This window comes from Vicugna pacos, chromosome 30 (genome assembly GCF_048564905.1).
Source record: "Vicugna pacos chromosome 30, VicPac4, whole genome shotgun sequence".
Lineage (NCBI taxonomy): Eukaryota > Metazoa > Chordata > Mammalia > Artiodactyla > Camelidae > Vicugna > Vicugna pacos.
The window spans coordinates 13015204-13041369 of NC_133016.1; the positions used below are offsets into that span (position 1 = coordinate 13015204).

General features: G+C 43.2%; 1 protein-coding gene and 1 long non-coding RNA gene across 6 annotated transcripts in view; one reads left to right on the top strand and one right to left on the bottom strand.

Annotated features, from left to right (window-relative positions):
- Nucleotides 1-26166, bottom strand: part of NEDD4L (NEDD4 like E3 ubiquitin protein ligase) — a 298551-nt gene that overhangs the window by 137061 nt on the left and 135324 nt on the right. The window contains exon 1 of one of the 5 annotated variants that reach the window (XM_072952147.1): nucleotides 20653-20903. The exons of the other annotated variants lie outside the window; for them this stretch is intronic. Coding sequence (XP_072808248.1) covers nucleotides 20653-20675 — 23 coding nt within the window. The 5' untranslated portion in view covers nucleotides 20676-20903. Of the gene's footprint in view, nucleotides 1-20652; nucleotides 20904-26166 lie in introns of those variants that run through there. 5 annotated transcript variants of the gene reach the window in all.
- On the top strand, nucleotides 897-5944 carry LOC140690430 (uncharacterized). Its single transcript, XR_012065701.1, has 2 exons — nucleotides 897-1082; nucleotides 5818-5944. It is a non-coding gene; the product is annotated as an uncharacterized lncRNA (long non-coding RNA).

Below are 26166 nucleotides of genomic sequence, written 5' to 3' on the forward strand. Positions count from 1 at the left end.
AAAATTTTTTTCTTTTAGTGGAGCTAAAGCAGGTATTGTTCATCTAAACCAACACATATCATCTTACAGATAAAAACAAAAACTCAAAAACAAAAAATTAAAGCCCAGGAAGTCAACAGAGAGCTATCCAAAGTTACAGATTTCAGTAAAATTCTGATTAAATTTCAGGTCTCCTGACTGCAAGTTCCAGAGTCCCCATCATTTCCCTGGAAAACTGTTAACTTTTAGCAAGAAGTGTACTGAATGGATTACTTACTGTGGATTGTCTACTAAGAGCTTGGTAAATCCACTCATCACACGGTCTAGTACTGCTAAGCTACTGGGGTAGCTCAAATCTAGTTGTAAGAATCTGGGATCCAGGTTCTTCTGTTTCTCCTAATTACTTGAGATCCTTAAAATCATAGAAAAGGCTCTCAGGTATTCAATCCCCAAATTTTCATTTATCTGATTATCCGAAGTAGATGATTTATTTCTAGCCAATTTGAGAACCATCCTTTAGTAGTTAAATACAACATGACTATTAACCCTTATTTTGCAACTTTCAGGATATTTCTAAAGATTACACAGAGTATCATAAAATTCTTAAGACTATATTGTTTTCAACTGATAGCTCAATAAAAATGCCATGAAATCCCTTAAGGAAAGAGAAAGGTGTGATAAAATGAAAAGCTTAGTAGTAACAGGACTACACTCGATATCCAAAAAACAAATCACAAGTCATTGAAAAATACTGTTGGTGCATATATGTAGCACTTATTAATCATAAATGCATCTTAATGGAAACTACAACACATCTCCTTAAAAAAACAGCAATAGAATGTTACATTCTATTACGGGTAAATACTCCTATTATGAGTAAGTACTTTTAACATTCTGGTTTAGAAGAAAGTGTTAATTAATCCCTGATTTCTTAATCTTAAGCTACAGGCGCTATTTCGTTAAAGAGTACACCCAAGTCTCTTGTCTGGACACGCTCAGCCTCAAAATAAAGAAGAATCAAGAGCTACAACCTAATCTAAAGACCCCAGGAGGACCTTCCTAATTACAGCCACGGTCTGGGTGATGAATCAGTATATTTCCAGGTCGGTGGTTCTCGGACGTTAGCTTATCACAACTGCCTGAGGATGAGGGTAGTCAAAACACAGATTGCTGGGCCCCAACCCCGAAGACCCTCAAAAATCTCGTAGGTCTGGGCTGGGATGGCAGAATTGGCATCTCGAACAAATGCCCAGTGAGGCTGATCCTCTTGTTCCAGGAATCATGCTCTCGGAACCATTGTTCTAGAAGAGTTATTTGAAAAGGGTAATTTTTTAGCTATCGAAACCCACTTTCTATTTCCAGCCACCAACCCGTTGCTAAAAAAAGCTCACAGCCTGATATCTCTGTTATCTCAAGAACAGGCTCCCAGGATGCTGTGGAGGTGTGTGTGTGTGTGTGTGTGCGCGCGCGCGCGCGCACACACACACACACACATTCCCACGTTAGAGAACACAATAAACTCTGCTGACTGCCATCTCTTGTTTTCATAGCCCTTGGCTATCCTGATTGCTGCCTATTATGTAACTGCAATAAAGAGCCAGGCACTCGCTTTAATGGAACATCCACATTCTTCTTCTAATCACTTATTTACCTCAGTTTATAGCCCCTGAATAGTTCACAGTAAGTGACACATGCAGTTGGGGGTGGAGGGTGGGGTCTCTGAGTCTTGGACAGTGTCTCCCAGCTGTGACAAGGCTGGCGGGTCTGGGCCTGTCCTGAGTGCTCATCCAAGCAGAGATAAGAGCCAAGGGTGTCTACGTGAAAGACTGACCAAGAAACAGCCGTTATGACTGTGATTTCTGTTCTTTCCTCTCTTAGACTTTTTTGGTTCTCTGTGGCTCCTCCCGAGCCCCCTATTTCTGCTGTGACTGCTGATCTGACTTGACACTGATTACCTCACAGTATAAACGGGGCTGGGGTGCGGGGTGTGCTGGCCAACCACAGCACACCAAGTATTCCATGCTCCTTCATTACTCCTGCCCCAGTGGGGTCTGGGTGGAGATGATCAAACTGGTAATCTTATCTTGGCAACCAGTTACTGTCCTGGTGGTTGGTGTGCAGCACCACTCAGGGCTGGCAGTAACATACTAAGAAGCTCAGTGCTTTGTGGTTTCGAAGAGAAATTCTGTTTTGTAAATCTTTTGTTTTCTCTGTGTAGTGAAGCTGTTTAGGTATTACATTCTTTCTTTTCAGCCTTTAAAAGGAAACAAACTGATAATGGATTCAAACACCATCCTAGTATGAACTGAGTGCCTGCCATATTCCAGACAAGGACAAGAGCATCAGAAATAAAAGACACTGTCCCTGCCCCATTTGAATGGGGCACAGAAGTGAAGCGATGATTGTGACTGAGTGTGTCAAGTACCCTGGGACCCAACATTCCACAGCAGTGGTTCCTGACCTTGTGCACACCAGTGTCACCTGTAATCGGGTGCCTGGCCCTACCTCAGACCTACTAGATCACAATCTCCAGGCTTGGGACCTGGGGATCTGCATCTGTCAAGTATCCCAGGTGATGTCCATGCACTGGTCCATCTGGGCATCTCTGCCAGAGAGGATTCTGTAAGGCTGAGACAGGGGAGGACCAAGACATTTGAATGTACAGAGGGAAGACAGAGGGAAGAGCCTGAGCAAAGGTCCGGTGACAGCTGGGAGCTGGAGTTGTGAACATTAAGACTGGCACAGATCAACTCTAGAAGGTTCCAAGAGAAGAGGCAGCTGGAGAGGGGGCCCCCGGCTCAAATCATAAGGAACCTAGCATGCAACTAAACAGTTGGCCATCACCACTGGGGCTCAGTCCTGGCTCCCACTATTTGTACCTGTATGACTTTGGGAAACTCATATAGCTTCTTGGTGCTTGAGTTTCACCACCTGTATATTGGGGACAATAGCAGTACTTTCCTTTTGTAAGGAGGCTGTTAGGAAGATGAAAATGACAATAGTGCCTGACATACAGTAAGCACTCAATAAATGTTAGCCACTGCCACCATCGTCATCATCACCATCATGGGGTTGTGGAAATAAAGAAGATTCAGGATCAGACTCATTACAAGGGAATGAAACAGCAGGCAGGGAGACCAGCTGGAAGGCTTCTGCACCAAAGAGTGAGAAAGGTCCAAACCCAAAGGTAGCGAGGGTCAAAAAGAAAGGACCAATGCTCACAAGACGTACTCACAAGAACTGGGGGGCAGCTGAACGCGGCGAGGGGGTCAGGAGAGAGAAGGTCGTGCCCATCGCCAACTATCAGGCCAGGATGACTGTGTGCAGAGGCCCAAACTACACAACAGTGCTGTGACTTCAGTCCCTCACTGGACCAGCAACGTGGCCCACAGAAGAGCAGGAGGCACCCACTGACAAGGCAGCCCTCACCACTCTGAGACAAGTACGAATTCCCAGGCACCGCTTAAGACCTTGCCTGTATAACCAGAGTCCTTTCACTGGGCTCTCTTGACGAATTAGGCCATCACATGAGTGTGTGCTGTGGAATCTTTTGCTCTGTGTCACGATGACCCATTTGTACTTTAGTCTGCATGGGCCAAATGCTAATGGTCTGTTACTGGAGAATCCTGAAGACTTCGTTTCACTTAAACTAGGAGAGGGAAAGTCAGACCTGGCCTCCAAATCCACTTGTCTAGGGTGGGCAGCTGGGCAGCTGGGCAAACTACAAAATGCGTCATGAAGGATCTTAGGTTCCTCTGTATTTTCCAATGAGTATGTAAGGTCCGGAAGGAAAAAACTACCTGGATGGGAGATTGGAGCGATTCACTCAGAAACAAGACACCTCATCCGTATACAAAAGATTACTTCTGAGGGGAAAAAGACAGAACGGAGATGTCACCTTATTTTGGACATATGAGCCACACCAGAAACCCTGCATGAAAGCAAAGGCTACAAGACAGATCCTGTCAACTAGAATGGAATCTTCAGGAGACTAACAGATGCCAAGACACCCAGTTAGAAAAAATCCACAAGGACCTGCTTTCTCACAGGAAGTCATCAAGAAATCTAGGCCAAAAATCCATTATGATTTGCAAAACTTCTTAGAGAAGATCTATTTTATATAACTGTTGTTTTGTTCATTCTTAACATGGAGCCCAGTGCTAAAAATTGTTTCCCATCTCTGGGCCTCTGCTCCCACCATTTCTAATAGAAAGACAGCAGGACCATGGGCCAGCACTGACCTCAACCAAGTTTCAAGAATGAGGTCATTTCTCATAGAGAGGTGGAAATAAGACTTTCTGGGTTTTCCCGTTGCTCAGCCTCCTAGGACACACCGAACAAGGACAGTTACTCCTGACACATCACTAATGAATGGGATGGTGTCTGACCATGTCCACCTGACTCACCCAAGTGATCTGTGACAAACAAGAATGAGTAAAGGGCAGTCCTTTTGCACCGATTATGTGCTCATTTTTATCAGACTAGTCTTTGATGACATCTGTGTACTATTTTAAAGGAGGCAGGGCAGGGAGGGGAAGGAGGAGGGCAGAGACACATCCACCGGGCAAAGTGCTCAAGCTGGATGTTGTTCAGACTGCAGTCAGCCTGGAACGGCACTGCCTTGTCCACCAGCTATAAATGGGTCATTCCAAGAGACCTGGATATCAGAAGAACAGGGAGAAAGGTCTTCATCTTTCAACAGTGCTGCCTGAGGGAGCACTACCCTATCACCTGAAGGAAGCAATCATTCTTTCCCATCAAACGAAATTGCTTAACGTGCTGCTGTAAAAGGATCATGTCTCTGTTCCTTATTAGCAGAGCATGGAGGTCTAATGTAGCACATTACATAGCACTGGAGATCGAATTTGTTTTGACTACCTGAGGTATGACACACTGCAATTTAGCTAACCCAGAGAACATTTCATTGGAAAACTTGTTTTGTTGAAGGTTCCCTCCTCCTTTTCCATTTTTACCATCACAGTCACTGTGACATAAATTACTGATATCCGTAATAAATACCACAAAACACTTGCAAAACAAGGAAAAAATTACATAGAGAGTGTGAGAGAATAAAACACATAAATATGTGTGATAATATAAAAACTTGAGTTTTCATCTAACAAGTGGTCACAGATGCAAAAGAATTAACACTTTCTCAAGAGAGACAGACATTTTAACACTTTACTACTGGATAGACGTTATCACAAGTTTTCTGGAAAGCAATATGGCAGGAGGCATCAAAGTACTAAAAAAACTCATGCCTTTAATTCAACAAATCTATGTCTAAGGATTAATGCCACAGAAATAATCAGAGATGCAGGCAAATATTTATCACAGCATCATATATAAGAAAAAATTAAAAGCAATCTTCTAGTTCAAGAGAGAAGTGGTTAAATAAATTATGGTATAATCATGTGCTGGAATATTATAAACCATTAAAATCATCTTTTCAAAGGATATTTTTAAATGAGAGGAAATAATCATGGTTTAACATTAAGGAATAAGCAGGCTCTAAAAAAAATGTGCCTAATTCTACAAATACATGAAAGTAATTGAGAAAAACGTAACTATAGTTAACAGTCGTTCTCTCTAGATGATAACTTTCATGAATTATGCTTATTTTCTTCTTTGTGGTTTTTTCCCTAAATTTTCTACTGTGATCAAGTAATACTTTTATAAGTACAAAAACTATGAAAATAACAGTAATAGTTGCACATACGCTACAATCATAATTCACTCCTGCATGAGGCACTGAACCCTGCAATTTCATGGCTGGTCTGCACCTCAATAACAAACTCAAAAAAAAGTTAACATATTTAACCTTTTTTCCCTACCCAGAAAATTACCTTAAATGGATGACTACTGAAGATTTTTGCAAGAAATATGGACATTCATTCCAGCCCTCGAGATTTACTGAAAAGGCATGAAGTTCACTCTGAAATACATCACTTGTTACCAACACTGACAGTGAGTTGCTCTTAAATATGTAAGATCTTTCAACAAACACAGAGAGAGCAGTGGTTCCATCACAGACACGCATTTTCACCTTTGTCCCAGGCAGGTGAAGAGCACTAAAACGTTACAGCTTAGCCATATTCTGTGGAGCTGCCGGAAAAATACACTTTGGGATTCTCCAGTCATGATTTTGCTGTTTGGAGCAGCTAGTACTTTACTCCCATCCTAACACCTGTCCAACCACCCAAGTCTTAAAGTTGCTAGTCAGGACTGAGTCTCTCCTTGCCCCCTGCCATCTATAACCAGTCACTCAAGGGTCCCAACTTTGGATCACAAGGGCCCTAGGGAGATGGAGGCAGGGGTGGGGGGCAGGGGAGGCACTGCATGGGCGTCTCTTTACTCTAACACATACACACACAGTTCTAGCTATGTACATCTGCAGCAGCCCATGAAAATATTTAAGCTAAGAGGTTTTGTTTTATTTATTTTTTTAAGATCCAATTTTGATTAAAACCAATGTTTTCTTCTGGTAGTATAAATACCATTCCGTGGAAGTCACTAATAGACAAAGTTTCACCTCTAGGTTACTAAGAAGTCCACACAGCCATCAAAGAAAATGACAGTTGTGGCGTGTCTTTCTCTCCAACATTTTCTTTCTGTGATTTCCTCATGCACATGCAGTCAGTCACCACAGATTAAGAAAACACTTTTCTTTTATGCTAGTAATAGTTTCACAGAGCCAAGAGAGATGGCAACTCACGAGGCCATAAGGGAACGGGGAAAAAAACTGCTCCCTTTTCAGAAACTGTCCAGTAACTGATTTAAATTCCTCAAGTAGTCAGTGAGGGTTCACCAGGTGCAAAAGACTGTGGTGGGCACCAAAGGGGGAGGCCAAAGGAGGAGGCGGAGGCGGGGGTCAGAGGTGAACAGATACAGATGCACCCTTCAAAGAAGCTGTCTACTCCTCCAGAGAGACCAAAGTCAGACAAGACTGAATGCACACAATGCGGATGCTGCATTTATGAAAGTTGGCTGTTCATATTAAGAACTCAAAAAAGCTCAACTTTTTATGACTATTCTAAGATGATCTGAAATGCTGGGAAAATCTTATGAACAGAAACAGTAACTTCTAGTATTACTTATGAATCACTTTCTGAGAACCCAGTGTTGTGTCTGGTGCCTCACGTATACACTCTCTCCAATCCTCAGGATAATCCTGGTAAGGAGGGGGTCAGTAATCCCCGTTTCATGCCTGAGGGAAAGATGATGTCCTGGTACACAGGTGCACACATGAAATGCTATGTAGCCATGAAAATGGTATTCATGAAGAACTTGATGTGTTTTGTTCAAAAAGAAAGTTTAAAAAATTGTAATTAATACAATATAAAAGCAAATTTACCCAATTATGAATATACCAAACTATAAATATTGTTTATCACTGCATTAATGAGACCATGAGTGATTTTTTTTTTATTTCTTTCATTTCTCTATATACTCCAAATGATACAAGTGGTCACTGTTTGGGGTAGGATGTCGAGACTGGAAGGTGATACGGCTAGTCCTCATGGCCAGCCCCTGAAGTGGGCTCCCACTGGAAACGGTCCCAAACAAATGGCAGCAACTAGAAAACTGAAGTTAAACATACTATGTGTGCCAATAAAGTAGGGAGGAGGAAAAGACACTCACAACTTTAACATCAATCTCTAATTTAACAACTACTTTCCTTTTTAAGTAACAGGGTAAAGACACCTCAAAGAGCCTTTAAAGAAAGGCATATAAACACTTTAAGTGTTTAAGAGTAAAAGGGAATGCCCTTTCTTAAAAACTCTGTTAAATATCCCGATATGAAATGTGCTTCATCGCCACTGTAACAGCGTCAATTTATGGGGCCCATGCCAGTGAAGTGGCGGTTAATTACCATGTCAACACTTAGGACCATCCCTTTAGGGGGTTCTAAAAATCCACTCTGCCAAAAGCCTCAAGAATTGCTCCCCCCACCACGTATTTTTGGTGGCAAGGGCGGGGAGGGGGAGCAATTCAAATCATGCAGTTGTTCAGAGAAATTACCATCTTTCCAAATTGATTAGAGGAGATTCAGCACAAAAGCGTATCTTCTGAAAGTCTAGTCCAGGAAGACATCAGCACATGCGCATCCTCCCCAAACCACAGGCACACACATACAGGGGGTGTTCAACAACCTGAGAGTGTCTGCAAAGTCTACAAGGGGCTTACTGCCTAATGTAAGTGGCCATCCCAAAAATAATCCAGGAAGAGGTTTTAAAAAATGTGGATTTCCCAGATTAGAGATGGTCCAAGGAAGTTAAAACTACAGTGGATCATTCCTCGTGTAGACAGTCCTACTGTCTCCTAATGTGCGATAAACATTATGGACAGTATGGAAATCTTTAGTCAAATGAGACCATTATATCAAATACTATCATTACATATGTCAGCAATTTCAAATTGCCATATTGATAGGTCAGAGGTACTTTTAATCATTGTTTTCAACCCTTACTTGCATGATCATGCTTACTACCTCCGCAGGACTATTCCCCATAAAGCAGTAGGTTACAACCCAAATCCAAAAGATCCCTAACTGAAGGACTCTGGTATACCCATAGGAATATGTAGACACTCACAGCAAAAACATGTAGAGCTCAAATTCACTTTGTATAAACTTTAAATATTCCTTAAAAGCTCTGGCTGAACAGAAGTCTATGTAATGAATCATTTCCCCACAACCTCCCATCACAATACCACAAACATGGTTCCATAAACAGAAATTTTAATCTGTAAAACGGGCATTTTTAAACACACACACAAGTCCTACTATTGTTATTTAAAAGAGCATTCGGTCTTTGTCAGTAAACTATCTGTGTGTGTTTAATTCATTTAAAAATTGTCCCATAACAATGTCTAATGGGAAATATAGCTACAGACAATATATATTTAGAATAATATATACATACTTTCAAATTTACCAAACAGTTAAATTCTGTTTCATTATCAGCTTTCATTGACCTTAAATATTTAAGTAGATATCCTACTTACATAACTGAAATAATTAACATAACCCGAGTTATCCCTAATGTACTTCCATATTCACTTACCAAATGCTCCACAGAATTAATTCCTGCCTATAGAAGTATTATCTGCTGAAAATGTTTATGTAAACTATTTAGCACAAGGGTAATAACCTTCTAGAACTCCAAAGAAGTAAAACAGACAGGAATTCCAAGAGGTAGTTCAGGCAGGAACTCTACAGATGGGGGAACGTGTTAATGACAGACGCATGAATGACTCAGGGAAGAGTTCAATACACGTGGCTGGCCCATTTAACGATCAGAGAAAAAGCCTCATTCTTGTCCAGTATTTTCCTTCAGGCCTCTGCTGACAAGAGAATCCTGGGCTGGTTAACAATAGATTTGAGTCTCAGAAGTTCTATGGATCCCAGCTTTTGCACACAAAGGAAGCCATAAACAAGATGAAAAGACAACCTACTGACTGGGAGAAAATATTTGCCAACTATGTGACTGACAAGGGCTTAATTTCCAATATGGACAAACAGCTCAGACAACTCAATAACAACAACAACAAAACCCAATCAAAAAAATGGGTAGAAGATTTAGAAGATCTGGACATCTCTCCAAAGACATATAGATGGCCAAAAGGCATATGAAAAGATGCTCAACATCACTAATTACTAGAGAAATGCAAATCAAAACTGCAATGAGGTACCACCTCACACCAGTCAGGATGGCCACGATGAAAAAGTCTACAAGCAACAAATGCTGGACAGAGTGTGGAGAAAGGGGAGCCCTCCTACACTGTTCGTGGGAATGTAAATTGGCGTAGCCACTACGGAAAACAGTATGGCGTTTCCTTAAAAATACTAAAAATAGAGTTGCCACATGATCCAGCAGTCCCACTCCTGGAGTTTCCCCAGAGTTGCCGATTCAGATCTGAGGTTGAACCTGATAATGTGAATTTCAAACAATCTGCTCATCTGGGCACCCCACTTTGGGAACCACTGAGACTCCATCTTTTCCTTTGTTTCTCCAGGATCCAGCACAAGGAGCTCATTCAACTCAGCATTTCCATTCCCACTACCCATCCCACCACTTCTGAGAGGATGGCAGTTGGGTACGGCTTCATCTATACTGGATGCCAAGGATTCTGCCCCTCCTGGAGGGCTTTCCCTGGCCACTTGACACTGCCCTTGTCCACTGGGTTCAGAGGAAGGGCAACGTACAAGGCCCACCTGTAATTACAATTTACAGTCACCATCACTTTTTGGTTTATTTCAATGAAGAGGCAGGGGGAGCTGAATAAAGGCAAGCCCTCGACTATTTTTAAAAACCGTTATCATCCAGTAAGAGGACAGCTTCAAGTACCCTGTAATTCTAAGAGCCTGTCAGGAACTCAGTTCTAAGGGAAATAAGGCAAGGAGACAAATTCTGAGATGTGATTACCTCGTCAGTCTGTCTGCCCTGACATGAGTCTGGTGGACACTGATACCTGCTCATCTAAACCCTTCATGGTTAGAATAGAAAAGTCAAGCCAATTCAAACTTCTTGCAAAGAAACATTCATAATTGCTTATTTTATTAAAAAAAAACTAGTTCTCTCTATTCCCTAATTTATAAAGTCAGGAGCCAAAAAAAATAGGCACACAGACAACAGAACCACGTGGAAATCACCAGGACGGGAACAGACTTCCAAGGTCATCGCTCTAACTGAAGTCTGTTCCTCAGCTCATCTCACCTGTGCCCCAAAAGCAGTAACACTGGTCAAGCAGAGGAACCTTGAACTTGATGCCAAAGTGGAGTCAACACTGAGCCATGTGGAACTAGAAAAGAGGGCAAATTCTAATGTAGAGAATTACTCAGGGAACTTAGCCTTCATTAACTAAACGGGGAGAAAAAGATACTTTCAATTAACTGTAGAAGTTGGTTCTCAGAGCACAGCTAGTGTTTTATGTCTGCTGTCCCTGCAAGCTCTGGGTGCGAGGACTAAAGACAGGTTAGTGCAAGCTCTCAGCACCCCTCGATTTCAGAGACCGACACCGCCGAGACCCCCAGTGCCTGGCGCGCAGGACAAAGGTCTCGCCGTGCGGAGGAGCAAACAACAATGCAGAGAGCAGCCTCGCAGGGCCAGTTTTCCTGGGCAGACAGGACAAGCGGTGGAGAGAAGACGGAAGCCAAGGACAGTTAAGGAAACAGGTAAACAGCTCCCACACACATCAGTATCAATCTTTCTACCTTAATGTTTATTACACGCTAAGTTTTGTCCTGAACTCTTTCTGTACAATCTTTCCTTTAACGTATGTAGGAACATTCTAGGCGTCCCCGGGATGGGCGTGGTGGTGGTGCCAAATGCAAACCCCATCCCAGTCCAGTTTTCACTGCAAGAGTCTTTCTCCCAGGCAAGCCACTGTAGGAAACTGAAATCATCCTTTTTTGTAAACCCTCGAGGCCAAATGTGTTACAGAACTCTGACTTTTTTCTCACTTTTGATGGTCCTGACTACTCCAGTTGCTGCATAACATTCCCAGTAGGGGCTTGGGGCCAGACCCACATGACCAACATGGACAAATATTTACGTTAAGTGTTCTACGTAAAACCAGAGATACCCTCAGGTCCATTCAGGTCAGGTTTTGCCAGCAAGTGAGTTTCCCACAAACCTACAAAAATGTTTTGCTTCCAGGCTTTTTGGATTTTCAAACTGCATGGGATTATGGAGTGGTACTGCACTGCAAACAACACCTAAAACATGTTTACTACTGATGCCACTCTGCCCGTCACACTCAGACCGCCCTCAAAAGCACAAAGAACTGCCTGTGAAATCCTAGAATTGCTCAGGGAAACAAAAACAGCCCCTCAGCTACAAAGTAATTGGCAAATATTTACAGTTTTATTTTCAAGGCTGTAAAACACACACACACGCATGTATACACATACACACCCCCACACCAGACACTTGACCTTCCTGTTACGGTGAGTTCTGTACTCTACCACCACAGGGTGTTCTAAAATAGGACTGTAAAAGAGAGGCCAAGACAAGGATGCTTCGCAGCATTATACACGAAGAAAAGACTGTAACTGAGAAAAAGAGGGTGGGGTTATGACAATGCCCCACCCCAACGGTAGGAAGATGAGCACCCGAGAGTACATTTTTTTTTCTAGTTATGCAGATAAATATATGCTCACATTTGGACCTCCAGGACCCATGAGTTGTTAAGAAGGGATTTTATAGAAGAAATGAAGCCTCTGTCAGTATTAAAAGCCTTGATTGATCTCCTTACCAGTGTGGACACCAGACTCCCTTACCACATCTGGCTGCACACAGGAGATTCTTCCTTGTGTTCAGATATTTTAAAATCCTCCCTTAAGTTACTATGTCGGATGAGACTGGCTAGCAGAGGACTTCTAAGGAGAGCCTAGGGCAGGGTCTGTAATCACAGTAGGTACTGTGTGTATCCACCCCGCCCCCACCTCGTAAGGGTGTGACAGTTTATGCTGCTAGATGACTTTATGGATACATGTGCCTCCCTGTCCCTGAGACCCTAAAGAAGGACGTGCTCAATAATCATGGGGTAAGAGCACAAAGGACAGCTTAAGACAACTGACGCAGAATAAAATGCACCTTTCCCATAAATACCTCTGGAGGTCAGACCTCTACTATACTTAACCACAGCACAGGATCCTTGTTCTACTTTTGCCCTAGGCTTAAGAATTTCTTAATTAGGCAATAAATACAGAATCCAGTTAAATCCTCTCATCAGGAACAGCCGAATCCGATTCCGCCAATACATCAGTCTTCCGCCTTCAAAGTTTTCAGCCCACTTACCCCAGGTGCATACTTGCTTATCCGTGATGCTTTAAATCTCCTCCCCTTCCTTCTGGGGAAATCCTTGATCCTTCCAGGCTCCAGGCAGCCGGAACCTCCTCCTCATCTTCCCAGAACAAACAGCCCTATAACAACCAGCCTCTCTGTGCTCCGCATTCCTACAGTCCTGAGTGTTCAGACCACTGACTCATGTGCCATTCCATATCATTTGTCCTTTTTCAAGTGTGTACATCTTAATACTCTTAAACTAGCTGCAAGTCTCTTATGGCCACTATCTACTCCTTAGGCTAGTCTGCATTTTCCACCAAAACCTACATAGAACACACCCTCAATAAATATTACTTCATTGTTTGACTTCCTACTCATCATACTGACAGCGTAACTTCTTCCCAGGGTCACACATTTGGAAACACTGTCTTGCCTGAGTTGCCAAAATGTGGAGTTCTTAACATATACCTGATAAGGATCAACTAGACCCAATGTCTTTTCCGTGTAAACCTCATTTTCTTAAACTTGCTTCATTTTCTTCACCTTGCTACAGTGTGGGAGCCACATGGTCATTTCCTAGACTGTCCTGAGTTATAAGCTCAAACTCAAATAAAGAAGAAAATGGAAAAAAAAAGTTTCACAGTGAACCTCGTTTTCAGCAATAATGTTACCTAATACCCAAAACTAACATCATGAGCCGCTTTTGATGAACAAAAGCAAAATCTTTTAACAAATGATATATGGAATTGACACACTCTTCTGTGAGGAACTTAAACATTCAAATCTAAAGGACACAAAAATATTAATGTCTGAGGACTAACTTTAGGAGAAAATAAGTTAATTTCAGACACTATGATTACTCTGTTGATAATCACTTATAAACTGGAAAGGAAGTTCATATTTTTTAAAGGTATCACTAATTCATTATGCGCCATTATAAATTTTTATTCCAACTGCACAAGTTCTCAGCATCTTGTTTCATGCTTTTTGCCCACTGATCATCTTCCCAAGCCTGAAAAGGTTTCCTTTCAAAATAAAGACATATAAACCTAAATACAGATGTCAGTTTTCACACACCACCAAACGCTTAAATAGCCTTTAATAAAGGCACATGATTGAGAAAAACTCATTGTAATTAACCTCAAAAATTTTTAATTGAAGTATAGTATTTTTTATTGATTTACAATACTGTGTTAGTTTCAGGTGTAGAGCAAAGTGATTCATTTATATTCATATTCTTTTCCAGATTCTTTATAGATTATTACAAGATAGTGAATATAATTTTTGCACTACTGATATGGATTGAGACATCACCCAATAGTGATTACAGTTACATCAAATATCAGCCACTTGTGGATGCAGCAGGCATCACCATGAAAGTAAGATGCGATCTCTCCCTTCACTGGGTCATTGGGGGAAACGTGTTATGTTACCCCAAGGATGGTGAACGTGCAAATGCACTTGCCCATTCTATAGGAATAAGACTCCGTATCTATACTAAAGAGCAGTTTGAGACCTGAGCCGTTAATGTTCAGGTAGCACACCTGCTTGGAGCTGTGCCTCCTTATAAATGAACCCATAACCCCCAAGACACATGCGACCTGAACGCGAGAAATGGCATGTGTGGGGACAACTATGTATCCTACACAGATAATCACTTATTAGTGGCTAATCAGATTTACACTCTATGGATTTTAAGTCTGTAATACTGAGTAAATTTTAAATTTTAAAAGGCAACCAGATCCTACAGAGAACGCAAAAGAAGAAACAAGCCCCCGCCTTTACTTGAGCGGTAGAGATGTTCTACATCCGGACTTCCCGCACTTTCTCGTGCGTGGCAACTACCTGAGGTTCTGTTAAAATGCACTCCGGTTAAGGAGGTGTGAGGTAAGTGCCGAGGATGTGCATTTCCAAGAAGGTCCCAGGTGACACCGCTAGTGGGTGTAGCAAGGCTCTAAGGGAGAGGAGAAAACAGTGCATTAAGGAGAGAAAAGGGCGCAGATTCTCCTACAGAGCTCAGACTTGGATGTCCAGACAAGAGAAATACAAAGTTGTATGCTGGTGCTCTCCAATGCTTCCCCTTGACTTCTTTTCACTCTATAACACTCCCCAGGGAGCTCACATCCCTCCTCCTCCTCCATGACTATTAACTAAGTGATGGCCAAGTCTGGGCTCCAGCTAGGAACCCTAAGCTTGAGTATCAGAAAAGTAAATGAAGGCAACTCTGGCCATCCCCACCCAGTGATGATGCAACATCACGGATGAAATTTGCTGCAAGCTCCCATCTCCTCTTTTCCACATCTTCTTCATGCAGCCACATATTAATCCAATCACCTGAGCCAGCCACACAGGAATCACCTACTCTGAATTGGTTCCTTCTAATCTCAAAGATAAAGTCCAGATAACTATGACTTACTCACTCTGCCCAGCTCTGGCGTCTGCCTCAGAGGTCATCCTCCACACACCTTACACACTTAGCCAAGGGGGACTACGTTTAGTTTCTCCTCTGCTGGAAATGCCCTGATCCTCCAGTGCCTGCACTTGACCCTCACTCAACCTTAAAGACCAGCTCAACAGTCTTTAGAAGGCTTCTTAACTCCAAACCCCATGCCTGTTGGCAGAAACCTATCAGTACAGCCCTGGTTCACTTATGTGTCCATTATTGCAACTGGTCCAGAAAGCTCCCTGCACAGAGGGCCATGTCTTAGTCACGTGTGTATGTGACATTCCAGTCACACAGTCGGCCTGCAACAAGTGATTGCTTTACAGGGTATGGTGATGGCCCAAGGGCAGGCGAGGCAGACGGGGTGTGGGGGCGAGGTGGGTCGAATCAGTCTTGAGCTCTGTGTTAAACGGATACTGGAAACATCACTGTGGAACGCACAGAATTCACGTGCTGGGCAACGGTCATCTCTGGTACTTTAAAGTATAATACTGCTGAAGGAGGGGTAAATCAGATAGAAACAAAACCGCCTCCCTTGCAATTTCTTGGTTCTGATTCTCACGTCATGACCGAAACAAGGAAATCCAACAGCAATGGAGCAGGAGCTGAAAGTGAAGGTTAATCTGCTCCAAGGGAGTTTGAACAAGAGGCAATTAATTACAGGATTAAGGCTCAGTAAAACCACAGTGGAACACGCCAAGTGCAGCATGAGCAACCTGAAAACCAGAGTGGCAAGGGAAACCCCACCACAGGGAAGACACCTGCCACGTGGATGAACAGCTCGTAAGCAGCTCAGGGCTGAGGTGATCTGAGAGACTCAGAACGCTCCTGAGACTAAGTGAGCTGTTCCACATGTGTTCACATTCACCCCTCCTTCTCAGAACGTAACCAATAGTTTCAGAACAGTAACAATTTACAAGGTTTGGTCCCATAAGTTTCTATAAGAAATCTTGACTTTGGAAGATGACAGCTCAGTATTGGCGGTCACATAACCTAACACAACTCCACTGGGAAAATGACAGACCTAGTGTCATGGCACTGGTATGGCCACAAGTTGAACCCTCTGCCCCTCTAGGCTGACACACCTCTCACAGGGCAAAACAACTCATTCATTCTGAGGCTGCTCTGTAGGCGTGGATGTCCCTGGTTTCCAGTATCAATGAGATAAGATAAACATGCTTGATGAGCGGGAAGTTTTTTTCCAGGAAACGTCTTTTCCTTCTGCTCTGAAAGATCAATGACAGTTTTCCCCCCTTCTCGGTACACTAATTCATAGTGGGGTATGGGAAGGATGTTTTAAAGGATCTTTTAAAGGCAAGTTTTCTAACCACTACTCTAGGGTCGGCCACAACTTCCACATTAACCAAAAATAGCTAGTACTGGAAACTGTTAGAAGCTACCAAGCAAAACCAAAAAAAAAGGTAGTCCACTCATGCAACTGTTATTCCCTTGCTTGGTTTTCATATGTTCAACTTAATTATGATGGGCTGAAGCTCCCTGCATATGGCTGTGCAGCCCGCCGGCCCGGGCACTGATGGGCACTTGGCCTCGCCTGTTTCCCTTGGCCTTCCCAGCACCTAGCTCCCGAGTAGCCCCTTGGGGGCTCCAAAGCACCTTTGCTGAATAAGTCAGTCATCTCAAGGATGGGAGGTTACGGAGACATTCACAGGTGCATCTTCATCTGGAGCTCACAAACTGCTTTTCATCTTTTTGCCTGCCCGCGCTTCTCCCCTCCCCTAAAAAAAGCAGCTGAGCCAAATACAGATTGTGGACAAGCACAACAGAAGGGCGATTTAATTATGATGCCGGGGACACCTTGGATTGGGCAATGGCAGGCGGCCTCCAGCTCAGGGCAGATGAAGAGGTGAGATGCTCCCGCCCAGGGAGGGGGAGGGGCAGGGCTGGCCCCGCCCATCCCACAAGCGCTCTGCTCAGTCACTGCTGAGTTTGTGGGCCTCAGCCCTAAACTGGTTATTGCTAAACTAAGATGCTGGTTTTGTCATCAAAGCTTTCCATCCTGTGTCACGCTCAAAATCTCAGTTTAATAGCAATCTCCCTGCAGCGGGTGATGCCTCATCTCCTGGGATTTGTAGTCCCACGTAAGTGACAGGGCTCCGGTTCAGTCTTCTCCCTCTCCCGGACAGGCATACCTTTCAGCTTACATAATCTCTCGAGCCGTTAAATTCTTTATTTCCTTCAGAAACAGAATTCCACTGGTACACACACACAGGGGAACAACAACAAAAAAAATCACTCCACCTTCACTGCGTGGCCTCCCGTTAATGAAAAAAGAATTAAAAAGAAGAAATTTCCAAACCAGCTAGCAAAAGTAGGGGACATTTTTCTCAGTCTGATTAATCTTACCAATCGATTAAGTCTCAGCTGTCTTTGACTGCTATCTCCACTCAGCCCCATGCTTAAGGGCTGCCGAAGCATTTATTTAAAACTAAAATCAATCAAGTGAAAACAAGAATAAGAGACCAGAGGGAGGGGGAGGGGGACACGATCAACCTTTAAAAAGAATTTTAGCTTGACAAACACTGCCAGGCTTAAGTGAAAAAGAGGTACCCCTCTGTGTCTAGCACAAAAATACTTGATATATATTTGATCACTGGCAGACTGAAAGAATGAAGAGGAGACAAAATTATTCTGAAGTAGAGAACAAAGCATGAAAGATGTCTTCGACAGCTTTGCTGATGAGTTAGAAGTCACACAAATACATTTTGAGACAGGACAGCGTCCTTCAGACATACAACTCACTAACCTCACGTATACAATTATGGCCCTGAAAACCGCAACACAACAGGGCAAGAAAGAAAAAGTCCAAGATATTAAAATGCCTTAAAGCCTGCCATACCACTTCCTTTAATGAAGCTGGAGACTTCGAGTCTCGAGCTTGTCTACCTGGCATGGCTGATCTTGGCCAAAACAATCTCGCCGGCCCTGTGAATCGAGCTGCAGGTTCTGATCCCTGCTGCACTGGCTCCTGAAGATCACAGCCCCAGGACTGCCCCAGCTTCTGCTCGAGAATCTGTGACCCACCGCCCTCTGTGGCGTGACGGGCTTTCCAGTCACTGGCCTGAGTCACAGGTGGTTTATGACTGCATGTGATCCTGTTGCCTGCAGCAGGGGAATGAGTAATGGTGCAGGAGCAGGACTGCTTACATCACTGCAAGCGGAGATTTTTTTCCGTGTTTCTCTGCAACTCCATTTACCCCACTCGCATCTACCATCTCCATGTTTCCACTTAGCCCGAAGTGACATGGCTAACTGCCTCTGGGAGGTGATGATCTGTCACGTGTCCATGTGCTGTTCCAAAAATTTCCACGGAGTCTTCCGCTCTTGAGGGGAAGAAAATTAGCCCTTTGTTTTCAGGGATGATGTCAATCAGAAGCTAGAATTTTAACCTTTTTCCCAGAAACTACTTCTAAGATGAATAAGCAGCTCACAGAGGTCTCAGCTGAGAGTGTAGCATGTGGTTACCTGAAAAGATCTCGTGATTGTTTTGGCAACAAGCGCAGGGGAGGAGGGATTTTAGGGGAACCAGAAACAAAGCCTTCTTTGACTCCAAGAGGCAGCTGGGGGTCTGGCCCAGGCCTGACCCCCACGACCTGGCCAGTGGGTGGGATTGCACTGGGGGCTGCCCACCTGTGTGATCCTGCCTACCTGCATACTGAGAAAACCAGGCCAAGCACAGAGGCAGCACAAATATTTACTGGCGGTGAAGGTGTGCCAAGTGACCCTCAGTGGAATTCTGAGCCACTGAAAATACAGTTGAGATAGATTTGAAAACACCTGTGGACTCGTGCTTCTGGGACCACCCCCAAAGGTGGATGACCTCAGAAGCCTCTGGGATCAGAAAGGAGAGATCAGATCACGCTACAAGCCTACCTGTAGAAGTCCTCTACGTGTTGTGAGAGCATTAAATCATCGTTAACTCAAAACGCACAGGAGGGGAATCATGGAGATGAACAGACTTCTGCTGAAGAGAGGAATGACTTTGCCTGAAAATTGATTTGGAAGACCACTAAGATGTACAGGCTGATGTAATCAACACTGCCCGGAATGAAATATTAAAAAAAAAAAAAGAAAAGAAAAAAAAAAGGAAAAGAAAAACCAAAACAACCCTCCCAACCCAACACACCGTCAGGACCACAGAAGTCTTATCAGTTGCCTCTGAGCTGGTGGGGAGGGTCAGTAAGTACACAGGGCTCTCACCACCATCACAGCCACTGAACAAACCACTTCAGAATAAAAGTCTTCTATTCCTCAAGTACCAAATTCCTATCATTCTGTTCCTGCCTTCACTTTATACCTTTTGTTACAGTCCCCAGTGATAAAGGCGAATGTCCTAAACGTGTTGCTTCTTAAAAATCAACATTTAGTTACAATACCAGACTCCCCCCGAAACCTTTTTAAATTAAAACCCCACAACATACGTACATGAGAATCATTCCCACATTTTCTCCTGTCTAGATAAAAAGCATTTCTTTTTTCTCTCAGGTTCACAGCTTCCTCCAATTCCCATGGGAATTAAAGTTCACCTTTTCCTCCTCACAGACATTTACAGGGGCAGAACGCACTAACACCTAAGTTCTTTTAATTCCCTCTTACAGCTTAGTTTCCTGTTTTTTGTTTGACACAATCGAACTCAAACACATGTAAACAACATACTTCTCAATGTGAAATAAAGTGTCTTATTAAAGAATAACTCCGATTTGACTATCGGTTTTGCTGTTTCACACTGTTGATACACTTTTACTGTTAGAATTCCACCCATCTGAGACAACATTTAACATTAGGAACACTTTTTTGAAAGTAACCTTGCTCGATAATATAAAGGCGTGACCTGTAATCCAATTCGTTTTAGCAACATACGGACATACACTAACTAGTTAACAGTTTATGAGTCACCGTCAAATGAGACAGTAAAGAAACAAAAATCACGTGTTAATCATAAAGCATATTCGTATGTGTGAGCAGTAAGGGTGGGAAAATGACAGTAAAACCTAATGGAAAACCCAGCTGAATATGTTCTGAACTTTAACTTTTGCTAATAATAATAATAATAATAATAATAATAGTAATAGTAATAATAATAATGCATTTAAAATAAGTCACGTAGGCCAAATACTAAGGAGACAGAGATAAGAGACAGACATAAGAAAGCCCAGAGCAGAGAATCAGGAGAATTCAGACCACAATTCTTTTCAAGTTGAATTGTTTGCTGCCATCCCGTCTAAACATAAGGAGAGCAAAACTGATGGACTACAGCTAACTCTGAACCCCAAAAGAAGTCATTTACAAAGAGAAATCTAGGTACTGCTAGAATAATGCCACCGGTATAAAAACAGTACTACACCAAAAGCAAACCCTGTGCCAACAGCAGATGTTACACTTTCATATAATAAAAGCAGACAGTGGCTTCTTTGTTCCTACCTATAATCGTCCTCAAGTCTCATGAAAAACAAGCCATCTCTCCTGCCGCTGGGAAGCGTCTGGTTGGGCTACTGTTGTGGTCAGACAGCGGGGAATCCACCTCCAGGCCTGCCGGGCTTCTGGTCTCGTCTTCCTCCCCTGTGTCAGAGGGCTGCTGGCTCGCACCTCTGCTGCGCGTCGGGACCACCAGCAAGTCCTAATACAACTGAGAAGGAATGCCCCGAGCTTGCTACTTATACCGATGATTCACTTCAATGACAGCTAGAAAGAAATGCTTGTTGGTGGAAGAGGAGTTGAGTCAACTCCACCCCTACAGTAAGGATTAAGTAACTCCACCCAGCTCGACAATTAGCTTAAATAGCCACCTGGTGCCCTAATGTGAAGTTACCTGCAGCATCGCTTCTCCAAATGACAGCTCTCAAAGGTAAGGAGATGAACCCAGGACTTACCAAACAGGATGAGCCATAACCCACGTGCACATGGTTTTGTGAATAACTGTAACTTGCGCTGGGCTGCGTGCTTATTTAAAGACAAATCTGAGGTTTCTGGGCAGACAGGCAGTAGGGGTCTGCCCTTCATCTTTTACAATGAACTTCACTTCTCCCAGTTCCTGCATGGGCCCCACACTAGGCAGGCTGAGAGCCCAACCTGCTGCCCCCGCCCCAAGGGCTTACAGTCTTAAAAGGGGGTAAGAAAAGCCAGAAGAAAGGTCGCTATGATACAAACTACGACAATAAACAGAACTGATGGGGGGATATTTGGTGTCATATGAGACAGCACCACCCTGTAAATCCACCATCTCTGGTGTGCAAGCCCATTATCAGATGAACCCCCTGTGTGCCCTCAGAGGTCAAGGATATTGGGTGAGGCCAGCAGAGCTCACACTGTGCCCTATTTAGGCTCACACAGGTGCACCCACCTGACCACCCTTTATTGAACTCCCGAGGTCAAGTAAGATGTGTGCTCTTTCCTTGGCTTGTGACTGGCACCAAGTTACACCCCTTTGCTCTTGCCTAAAGCAAGTCAACCCCCACCCTACAACCCCAGCAGGTGCAGCTGCAACAGGAAGTGCTCCCAACTTGTAGCAAAAAGCTAACCTTCTACATTAACCCAAGTGTTACTGGCATGCCAGCTGAGAAACTAAACTAGACTTTCAAGTTCCCACAGGGCTGGAAGGCTGGGATGACACCAGGGGAGCCAGTGACCTCTAGTGGCTGGGAGGATCACTGAAGGCTTCATGGAGAAAGTCCGGATAGGGTTACCATCAGAAACCCTGTCCCCAGATACCCCGGCAGAGAGGCAGGCCGATGGGTCCAATCATTTTCTGTCGACTTTCCGACGAGTTTTTAGGACTGAGCAGGTGAGGTCACACAAGTGCTAAATAGTATAATTTAAGAGCAGGAACTCTACCTTCCTTGACTATATCTAAAATTATAAAATTAAGCTGTTTTACATTTACACACTGACTGGAAGGTTGAAAAAAATAAGAACCACAATATACTATAAGAAAATACACCTTCACAAGCTGTATAAGTTATTGAACAATTTGCCTGTTCCCTTAAAGATAAAAGGCACTTACATTTCCCATGAAATATTATTACCCAGGCATTATGGGCTGAATATGTGTTCCCTACCTCCAAATTCTTACGTTGGAAGTCCTAACAACCCTAGTACCTCACAATGGGACACAGAGTCTTTAAACCAGTAACTGAGCTAAAATGAGGTCACTGGCATGGGCCCTGATCCAATGTGACTGAAATCCTTGTAAGAGAAAATTGGACAGACAGGCACAGCAGGAGGACAGTGTGAAAGGACAGGGAGGAGACATGGTGGTCGTCAGCAAGCCAAGAGGGACCTCAGAGAAAACCAAGCCTGCTGACACCTTCATCTCAGACTTTCAGCCTCCAGACTGAGACAATACATTTCTGTTGTTGAAGCCACTGCGTGTGTGGTACTTGGTTACAGCAGCCCCCAGCAAACAAGTACACTAATTAAATGATGACTGCATTCCAAGTATGAATGCAAAAAATGAAGACAGAATTCAGGCTTCTAATTAATAACCACTCTCCCATGGGCAAACACTTCCTTTCAGTATGTTGACTCCCTCCCTGTCTACTGAGGCTCTGCCATGATAAAATGCATAGGAAAACCTTATTCTGGAAGAAGGGTGAGGAAAGCCTACAAATGACTTTTCCCACTCCATTCTTGCCACCTCCACTCACAGTCAGGCTCACTGACCAAGTGGTCTCCATCCACATCTTACTCCCCATCTTACTCCCCAGTCGTAAATCAGCTTCTGCCCAACCTTCACGAAAAATGCACCCAAACTTAGTCAACAACAATCCGAGCACTGAATTAAGAAATATTAACAACGGAGGAAATGTTAAAAGTCTTTTTAGTTCAAGTCCCTCTGTCTGGAGAAGGAAGGTTGAGGACCCAACTGGAGCAGCAGCAGGACGTGGGAATCAATGCTAAAGTAGATTCAACCTGGGCATTCAGTCTAAGCCAGTGTTACTAGCCCTGCCCCCACTGCACTGTTAACTGAGGATAGCCTGAAATGATCAAATACTTTCAATCCCACAAAGAAAAACCACTGTTCCTGTAGTAGTGGAGCAGCTGTAGTGAAGAGAGATGAGGATGCGGACACTGGATGATGGATGGAGTAGGGCCACGGCCTGAGAGTGACTGGACAGGCTTTCCTAACCTGAGCTCCGCTGACATGTGGGACCAGGTAATTCTCTTGTCGTGGGAAGCTGTTCTGTGCATCATAGGATGTTTAACAGTATCCCTGCCCTCTACCCACCAGATAGCAGCTCTCCCCGGGTGTGACAACCAAAAATACCTCCAGTCATGGCTGAGTGTCCCCTGGGAGGCAAAGTCATCTCCAGCCGAGAACCAATGGTTTAAAAGGACAGAGTGAAGGAGTTCTTGGAGAAGAGGAGGGAAGCCGCCTGAGGTGATACGGAAGAAGAAAGGACAAGCGCACTTACAGACGGGGCAGGAACAAGGCAGAGGGAAGGTGGTGTGTAGTACGTCCCCAGTTGAGGGTTGTTTTTGTGTTGTGTTTTACTGTTTTGTTTTGTTTTTCCCAAAGAAGTAAAAGACAGCATCAGACGCTGAGCATGAGGGGATTAGAGACTGTCGGGAATATCAAAGTCTGGAACAACCAGAGAGCAGAAAGGAAGCAGAACTGGGCTGAGTCTGCAGAAAGACAGTACCATGAACAGAGTGGCCCCAGCAGGCACGAAACTGCAGGCTCCACCCGCAAGTTGGAGGATCCAGGAAGAAGGTATGCAGGCTGGCTGGATGAATGTAATTGGAGCTGCTAAAGGGGTACAGACAGGTGCCACAGATGTTTGGTAGTTTCCAAGGTCACTGTGGTCAGTAGTGGCGCAGGGCAACCCAGTGTCAACTGAAACTCAAAACAAGGAAACCCGCTAGGAATCTGTTGCAATAGAAGAAATAAAAGACAAAGAGAGCCTAAAGAAGGGGTATCACTTAGGAGAAAATAAAGAGCCCACAGACCATCTAGAGGGCTAAATACACTCATCCCCTTTGCCTTAATTCCAATCCAAGCAATCGTTCCTAAGGCAATAATCAGAGGTCTAGTTGAGCATTGTAAGACCAAGAAGTTCACTGCAAAAACAAAATCAAAAAACTGTAACCAACCTTAATGTCCAACCACAGAGAAAATAAATGAAAAGATCTCTCTGTGTTCATGTCCTCAAGGAATATTTTAAAACATGGGGTTAACATTCACAATATAACGTTTAAAAATGTAAGCCAAAAAACTGTATACCACATCACCCAATTTAGAAATTGTATGTATTTATATGTATACATTTTTAGAGTGTCTAGGTCAGTCTCCATCGCTCCAGGCAATAGCAGATGTTATGATATCTCCAATCGTTAAGAAAAGGGGATTAGAGAAGGCAGCACAACAGAAGCAGTGGTCAGAGAGGAAAGGAGGGGAACCAGGAGCCAAGGGCTTCATCTAGGGGAGTGTGCTGGGCAAATGCTGGCCTTTCTGGATCTGATGAACAGGAAGTTGCTCTCTAAAGACAGATACATGAGTTTCACAATGTGGGCAGAATGCAGTTAGCAAAGGGAGTGGAAGGGACGTAGCCTTTCTTGGAACTCCCCACAGCCCTTACTGACCAGGAGAGACCTCAGAAGGCATACTTGTGAATAACCAGGCGTGGGTCTACCAGAAGTCTGCCAAGAGGAAAGGCTGCTTCCATCTCTTGGGGTTCACTTTCTAAAACTAAACTTCAAAGTAACAGTAAAACTTCATGCCAATTGTTAATTTCTGTATTACTTGTACAATTAAACATACACCTTCATATGGCTCCTAGCACTTCTGATATATTACCCCCAAATTTGCTCAATATTACTTGCTACACTTAGAAGATGGGGATGGTTTATAAGATGGGATTGTGTGAATACCACAAAGGGTCGCCTTGGATTGGTATGTTCCAACAGAAAGGAGAGGAAGTGCATAAAAGGTAATTAAATTTTAAGTTCACCTAACCAAAAGGAATTTTAAAAAGTATAAAGGCTGACTCCCTTCAAAACAAGGTCTTATTAAGAAAAGAAAATTTGAACTTTAGAGTAGCATTCCAAAGACGTTTTCAGTGTTTGTATTTTGTTTGCTTTTGGTTTTAACCTTTGGAGGATTTGCCAATGACTGAGACCATCTAGAGTTTTTTGGTTTTTTTTTTTGCTTTAGGAGCCATTGTAAATTTACCCAAATTCTGCAGCCTTTAAAAACATGCTTCTAAAAATAGTATTACAAATTTCCATAAAGTGTTTACCATATCAGTTAGAAAGTATCATTCTAAACAATATTATAGCATTCTTTCAAATACATAAATTATTTCCATATGCATATATAAATAAAGCCAAAGGACTAGAAGGAAATAAAAACAAAATGGTAATCAATAACCTCTCTGTGGCTATTTGGACTACAGGTGGGTCTGTGCTTCATACTTTATCTTTTCCAATGTCTAATTCTTTTATAATCAGAAAAAAAACATTATTTAAAAATTGCTAAGAATATATTATCACTTATTTATAAAGAATGAGTAACCAAATGAAGAATCCAAATGCTGGGGGGTTGGGGGGAACCCAAGTTTTTCTGTTTTGTTCAAATCCAGCTACAGTTAGAAGAGAAACTAGGACACTTGGAGGGGGAGGAATAAATTGAACAAAACAAGGATGACACAGGCAAAGATCTTTACATAACACAGGCAAGGTTTGATGATTACAACACAAAGTTTTGAATTTCCTCACAAGGTCTTAAATCAACTCCTCCTAACCTGGATCAGCCTTTTCTTCCAACACCTTACAAAAAAAGGTTGATGTGGGGTTTACAGGCTTCACCCGTCAATGCAAATCAAGTCGCCAGTGACTTTATCAAAACATCTGAAAAGAAATTGCCTCATCAAGAAGGGGGAAAGGTCTCTTGAATTTTTAAACAGTCTGTAAATGTAAAATCGTGCATTAACTCTGCTC